At 36.8% G+C, this 7757-nt stretch overlaps 1 protein-coding gene across 2 annotated transcripts in view; it reads right to left on the minus strand.

The window, feature by feature from the left end:
• Positions 3908-7757, minus strand: part of LOC107623263 (1-acyl-sn-glycerol-3-phosphate acyltransferase 1, chloroplastic) — a 10012-nt gene continuing 6162 nt past the window's right edge. Inside the window, exons 4-7 of one of the 2 annotated variants that reach the window (XM_016325457.2) lie at positions 7309-7494; positions 6810-6925; positions 6566-6667; positions 3908-4294 (exon numbers count right to left, since the gene is read on the minus strand). In XM_016325457.2, the coding sequence (XP_016180943.1) occupies positions 4091-4294; positions 6566-6667; positions 6810-6925; positions 7309-7494 (608 nt within the window). In that variant the 3' untranslated portion in view covers positions 3908-4090. Of the gene's footprint in view, positions 4295-6565; positions 6668-6809; positions 7220-7308; positions 7495-7757 lie in introns of both variants that reach the window. The other variant, XM_016325453.2, reaches the window with a different exon arrangement.

Genomic DNA, 7757 nt, shown 5'->3' on the forward strand with positions numbered 1-7757 from the left:
TTGGGCTTCCCCAGAATTTTGTTAATCTTATCCTCTCTTGTATCTCGACCACCAGGATGAGGGTCCTTTGGAATGGGGAGGAACTGGAAGAATTTACACCTTCCAGAGGTATTAGACAAGGATATCCCATCTCTCCGTATATCTTTGTGCTCTGTATTAAATAACTCTCCTAACTCATTAGTACAGCAGTGGATCATGCCTTTTGGAAACCAATTCGACTCAAGAAGGATGGTCCCCCTATTTCTCACCTGTGCTTCACAGATGACATTATTTTGTTTGCAAAGGCCAATCTTGAACAAGCAAATGTCATTAATAAATGTCTCGAGGCTTTCTGTGATAGCTCGGGTCAGAGCGTCAGTAAAAAGAAAACTAGGGTCTTCTTCTCAAAGAATGTGGGCCACACAGTGCGAGCAGAGTTGAGTAATGTTTTGCAGTTTGTCAGAACTGATGACTTAGACAAATACTTAGGCATTCCGATTCTCCACTCCAAAGTATCCAAACATAACTTTAAGGGCATTATCAACAAGCTTCATGCCAGGCTCAATTCTTGGAAAGCTTCATCCTTGTCCCTTGCGAGAAGAGTGACTCTGGTGAAATCTGTCCTCTCATCTATGCCTTCATATAATATGCAATCTGCTGTTTTACCTTCCGCTACTTGTAATACTATTGACCGTATCTGCAGGAATTTTCTCTGGGAGAACACAGAACAAACCAAGAAAATACATCTTCTTAGTTAGAAGAGAGTCTGTGAACCTAAAAACTGTGGGGGTCTGGGTATTAGACATGCAAGCCAAATGAATCAAGCTTTCATGATGAAGGAAGGATGGGGACTTATTGAAAGAAAGGAGGCTCTTTGGGCTAGAGTACTCAGATCAAAATATGGCAGCAGCACGGATATCATGCCCAAGGTGGAAAGGAAGTGGAATAACTCAAATCTTTGGAAGGGTATCTGCTCTTCCTGAGAGAATGTCCAACAAAACTGCATTTGGAGAGTTGGGGATAGTTCCCAGATTCGCTTTTGGGAGCACTGCTGGATCCCAGGTGTAAGCAGTTTAAGTGAGACTGCAAAGCAGGTTAGTAATAATTCCATTCATTCAGATATGCTAATAGATTTCCTCGATGTCTCAGGGCAGTGGGATGTTAGGAAGCTGACTATATAGCCTGGGGATCGTAGATATCTCCCCACCGTCCCCGTGGAAGAAAGCTGACTATATAGCCTGGGGATCTTCCTTAGACATCCAATTCAGTATCAAGTCAGCGTCTCAGAACCTCATGGAGACCCAAGTTACTCCCAACAGTATCTTCCGTTTAGTGTGGATGTGGCAGGACCCTGAGCGTGTGAGAACCTTCCTATGGCTGGTGGCACACAACGCTATCCTCACCAACTTGAAAAGAAGACGTAGACACTTAACCACGGATGGCACTTGCCCTCGATGCCGACACCATGAAGAGTCAGTCATCCATGTCCTTCGAGACTGTTTCTATGCTAGAAGCGTATGGCAAAGGCTTATCCTACCTAATGGCATCAACTCCTTCTTCAACACTAGCCTCAACGATTGGTTATCTCTAAATCTTACCTCAAATAATAATTGGTCTAGCCTATTTGAAGTTGCTGTATCATCCTTATGGTTCTTCCGAAATAAACTTGTTTTCAATGGAGAGACTGTTGCTGCTACTAGTGTTGGCTACCAAATTCGAGCGCGAGCTTAGGAATTTCTAAAGGTGGTTAAGAGCAATCTAGATTCGAGAAATATTCGAGCTGCTACCGGGTGTCTTGTTGGCTGGTCGCGACCGGATGGAGATTGTGTTAAGTTGAATGTTGACGGTTCCTGGTATGCTCAGAGAAGTCACGCCGCTTGTGGGGGAGTGTTCAGAGACTCAGCTGTGAAATTCTTGAAAGGATTTTCATGTAATCTAGGCAACTGCTCGATTATGCACGCGGAACTGTGAGCAGTCATCCATGGGCTGACCATTTCTACAACAAACGGTTACCAAAAACTGGTGGTTGAGTCTGACTCAACTTCTGCTATCAACTTCATCAAGCATGGGTGTTCCCCAGCCCATCATTGTGCCCCTCTGGTTCAGGACATCCGAAACCTTGCTGCACACCTTCAACAAATCTTTTGGACGCACGCCCTTCGTGAAGCAAACACAGTGGCTGATCATCTCGCCAAGATGGAACAAGACCTCCCCCTTGGATTACACCTGTTTGATAGAGTCCCTCCGGACAACAACTATGCTTTGTTATGCGACTGCATAGGGACCCTTAGATTTAGAGGGTCTTAGTTCTATATTTTTTCTTTGTGCTGTTTTCTTTCTTTCCTTTGCTGGGGTTCTTTAACCCCCCGTAGATCATCCAAAAAAAATATCATTATTCTTGTAACTAATTACAAATTATAATAATTTTTAAGAGTCGACCTAATAAGTTAACATCTACACATTAAAAAAAGTCAATTAGATTTCATTAATCTTAATTATAAATCCTAACTAATTTATTAATTAAATTAGTAAAAGATTAGTATTAGTAAAAATAAGGTTAATCAACAACTCTCAATTACTAATCAATTAGAGTAAGAATGATTTAATATCACCTTATTTCTTAACTGCAAAGCAAGTGTAAGAATCTACTTTATAACTACTTCAAATATTTTGTCATACACTTCATGTACATCATAAAATATAAACTTGCAATTAACTAAAATCTATTTCTAATCATCACCAAATTTATAATAAACATAAAATTAACATCAAGAAAAATAAACAATATCCATAAAATAAATACTTTAATAAACATCAAACCAAAAATTTAACATAAAGCATCAAAAGTATTCATAACAACAAAATAAAAAAGAGAACTAGAAGAAGATGAAATTAATGCTCAATTCTTGCAAGAATTAATTGAAATTAAAGTAAAACTAACATAAATTAACTAAACTTAATCCTAATCCTAATTCTAAAGAAAAGAGAGAGATTTTCACTCTAAAAAACCTAACTAAAATATACTAAAATTAAATTTAAACTCTCCTAAGTTGCCTCCTTGAGTTTCCTCCTTAAATCATTGAATTTCTTATGCATTTCTCATCCACGTGCTTTATTAATTGAGGCATGTGCGCCCAAGGATGCATATACACAATATGGTATTTACACATCCGTTGCTTCGAATAGCATTCTTATTCTTCGTGAATTTTTCAATTTTTGCATGATTTTTTTCATATTTTCAAACTATCCTTACCTCCTAAACATTGAACAACTTAAACAAATATATCAACACATCAAATAAAATAGAAATAGAATTATATTGATAATTTTAAAAGCCTAAAATGCATATTTAATTAATTAAGTTCAATTAAAAAAAATTTACAAAAGTACGCAATCATATAAAAAAAAATGCAAGTGAAAAATCTCATTCTTTTCAACCCAAAATTAACATAATATATGAATTTATCAAAAGGCTCAAATGATTGACTTCAAAAATGCATTCACAAAACCAATATATATGTTTTAGCTCTAAGACATTAATGGGCGTACTCAACAAATTAATTATTTAAAAAACTTCTCTTTCTACTACTATGCTTAGAACAAAACTTAAATTATGGTATGAAAGAGGTGTGTGTTCAACCAATATTTAATACTTCTATGCCTATAACTACAAGACCTTTAAAAGACAAGAATGAATTGCTACAAAAAGATCACAATAATCTTTAAAAAATCAAACGTCTCAAATAGTTCTTAAAAGATAGAGAAATCTTTAAATTGATTTTAGCATACAAAAAATTCATAACCCCTTCTATTTACTCAAAATTAATTTTATCTTTTGTTTAAATTTATTCAAGAAATATTGCGTGATAAAAAGATTATTCTATAAAATATAAATTTTCTATGATTTCAAACAAAAAACATACGATTATGGTTGGGATCAGAATCCTCTCATTAGGGATCACAATCCCTCTTTAATTTCTTTTAAAGTTTCTAATTCATGACCCCACAAATGCAAATGTGGCTATGGGATTTTCCCCTCGAAGTTGCTGAGTTATGTAACAGGGAAGAAATGAAAAAGAACTCGTGCATAGCATCTCTCAGGTTTGAGTGATTACAATACACTTGCGATTGTCGTCCTAGCTTCTTTGCACAACATTTCAGCGTCTTTCCCACCTAAAGGTTTATGAATAACAACTTTTACCCAACCTACGTTTACTATACCCTCTCTTCCAGCTGGCATGATTTGACCAGTTCCAATAAGGGTTATTGGTACCACTGGAGCATTTGTCTTGGCAGCAATACTGAAGGCACCTTTCTGAAAATTCCCAAATAATTATAACACAATTTAGAATTAGTTCATTGACAAAATCTTACACACAAAGAGGTATGAAAAGCCCGAAGTTAATCTGTGACATGGCCTGATCTATGAAGTTAACTGTTAGGGAATTGGGTATAATGGGGTGCCTAAAGTCCAACATCGAGTAGTATGAGATGCTTCATGTTATATTTAAGGAGTGGTTCTTCTCCTTTTAACAGCTAGCTTTTAAGGTGTTTTCCACTTTCTTTAGGTACTTAACAAAGGTATCAAAGCCTTGGTTGTTGGTGCCATGGAAAGTGCTACCTATAGGCCAGATGCTAATAGCGGGTAGCAAAGTTGCTACCACTGGGTCGGTGTCAAAGAGTGAAGCCACCGAGGATGTGGGCTCTCCAAGGGCGGTGTATTGTTAGAGACTTGGGTATTATGGGGTGTCCAAAGTCCCATATCAGGTAGTATGGAATGCTTGATGTTGTATTTAAAGAGAGTGGTTTTTCTCCCTTAACAGCTAGCTTTTATGGTGTGGTTTTTCCACTTTTCTTAGATACTTAACACTAACACCACCCAAGAGGATAAGTAGATTGGGGTTCAATTTGCTATAGGAAAGTTAGCATGTGGTGTAAAATTCAACACCCCCCTTAAGAATTTACCATAGTGAAAAAGAATTAAAAAGTGAAAGAATAAATGGACAAAAGTACACATGAAAGAGACAAAAATACACACAAAGTTGGTACTGAAAGTACACCCAAAAGATTTATTTCGATGGACAAAAGTATACCACGGGCCTTACAAACCCACTAATGGCATGGTATTTTTGTCCATCGAAAACAATATTTCGAGTATACTTTGATATTTACAATCTTTTGTATGTACTTTTGTCTACCACAAACCTTTTCATATGTACTTTTTGTCCATTTACTCAAAATGAAAAACTAAAATACATTAAGGAACTGTTGGTCATTGGTCATTAATGAATAACCTAAAATTGTTTGCATCCTTAAATATGATTATAGACAGATGAAAATCATTACATGAGTTGAGATACAAACCTTGAAAGCACCTAGTTTTCCATCTTTACTGCGTGTTCCCTCTGGAAAGAAAAAGACTGAGGCTCCCTTCCTGATAAGATCCATGCATCGTTTAAGACAATCCTATATGTGAAGAAGCATAACAGAACTGTGACTTTGAAAATCATATATAAACACAATTTAGAAATAAATTCATGGAAGACATTGGTATTGAATCAACAAGAATAAGTTAAAATTATCCACAGCATCAATCGCAAAAGTATACCATCTGGCTTCGGCTATCCATGCGCTTCAAAGGAATGGTGCCTAGAAGAAACATTGCCCACCCAATTATCGGAAATGCTTCATGTTATATTTAAGGAGTGGTTATTCTCCCTTAACAGCTAGCTTTTAAGGTGGTGTTTTTCACTTTCTTTAGGTACTTAACAAAGGTATCAAAGCCTTAGTTGTTGGTGCCATGGAAAGTGCTACCCATAGGCCAGATGCTGATAGCGGGTAGCAAAGTTGCTACCACTGGGTCGGTGTCAAAGAGTGAAGCCACCGAGGATGTGGGCTCTCCAAGGGCGGTGTATTGTTAGAGACTTGGGTATTATGGGGTGTCCAAAGTCCCATATCAGGTAGTATGGAATGCTTGATGTTGTATTTAAAGAGAGTGGTTTTTCTCCCTTAACAGCTAGCTTTTATGGTGTGGTTTTTTCACTTTCCTTAGATTATTAACACTAGGATAAGGCTTTGTTGCTGATAAATTTTATAACCAGTAGATTGGGGTTCAATTTGCTATAGGAAAGTTAGCATGTGGTGTAAAATTCAACACCCCCCCTTAAGAATTTACCATAATGAAAAAGAATTAAAAAATGAAAGAGTAAATGGACAAAAGTACACATGAAAGAGTTTGACATAGACAAAAATACCCAGAAAGTTGGTAAATATGAAAGTACACCCAAAAGATTTATTTCGATGGACAAAAGTATACCACGGGCCTTACAAACCCACTAATGGCATGGTATTTTTGTCCATCGAAAACAATATTTCGAGTATACTTTGATATTTACAATCTTTTGTATGTACTTTTGTCTACCACAAACCCTTTCATATGTACTTTTGTCCATTTACTCAAAATGAAAAACTAAAATACATTAAGGAACTGTTGGTCATTGGTCATTAATGAATAACCTAAAATTGTTTGCATCCTTAAACATGATTATAGACAGATAAAAATCATTACATGACTTGAGATACAAACCTTGAAAGCACCTAGTTTTCCATCTTTACTGCGTGTTCCCTCTGGAAAGAAAAAGACTGAGGCTCCCTTCCTGATAAGATCCATGCATCGTTTAAGACAATCCTATATGTGAAGAAGCATAACAGAACTGTGACTTTGAAAATCATATATAAACACAATTTAGAAATAAATTCATGGAAGACATTGGTATTGAATCAACAAGAATAAGTTAAAATTATCCACAGCATCAATCGCAGAAGTATACCATCTGGCTTCGGCTATCCATGCGCTTCAAAGGAATGGTGCCTAGAAGAAACATTGCCCACCCAATTATCGGAAAGAGAAATATCCCAGTCTTGCTTATGAATTTAAAGCTTCTTCCTAGAGTGAGAAGAGTATATATGTCAAGGAAACTCTGATGATTGGAAACATACACAGCAGGAGTATCAGGAGGTGGCAGATTCTCCAACCCCTCAAATTTTATTCTATAAAATGGAGCAACTGTGAGTGAAGCCCAGACTTTGGCAACATAATGATGAAATTTTCTTCGTTGACGATCAAATAGTAGTACAAATGGATGTCCAACCAGCATCAGCACAAAAAGAAACACGGCGGAAAGGGCAGTGACAGCATAAAAACAAGCTCCCCTAACTTTTGATTCCATTTTCAGATCCGCTGATTAAGCAAGCACCAATAGGTGAATTGGCATTCCATTTAAACATTATTGTTGCTACACATGAAATCTAATGAAAGGATTTTTATACCTGACAATGAGTGACTATCTCCCGCTGCTGCAAGTTCGCATCTTGCAACCGTGTCTCTGGCATGTTTATTCTGATAGCGCAAATTGCAACTACAATGAGGCCTACATAACTCCTCGTTGGGACAAAAAGATACCCACAAAGCATTTCTGTGCTTCCTGGGTATGCCTGCCAATCTTCTTTGGGCATCTATACAAAGATAAACAATCAACACTGTTTGTTGAGATAAGCCTCAATTTGGTAAATGAATTTTCACCCAAAAATCAACTAGCCCCTAAGTTATGAGTTTTAAAAGTATGAATCACATTAGTCCTTCCATCACAACTCAACTAACAAAGGTACTAATGTGTGTAGGAAACTGCCATGGCTCAATTTAGTCTATTTGTAACACATCTAAAACGATGCTTAACTTCCAGTTTCTTTACTCTTTACCATACCAAACTATTCAAACA

This window comes from Arachis ipaensis, chromosome B10 (assembly GCF_000816755.2).
Source record: "Arachis ipaensis cultivar K30076 chromosome B10, Araip1.1, whole genome shotgun sequence".
In the NCBI taxonomy this organism is placed as follows: Eukaryota; Viridiplantae; Streptophyta; class Magnoliopsida; order Fabales; family Fabaceae; genus Arachis; species Arachis ipaensis.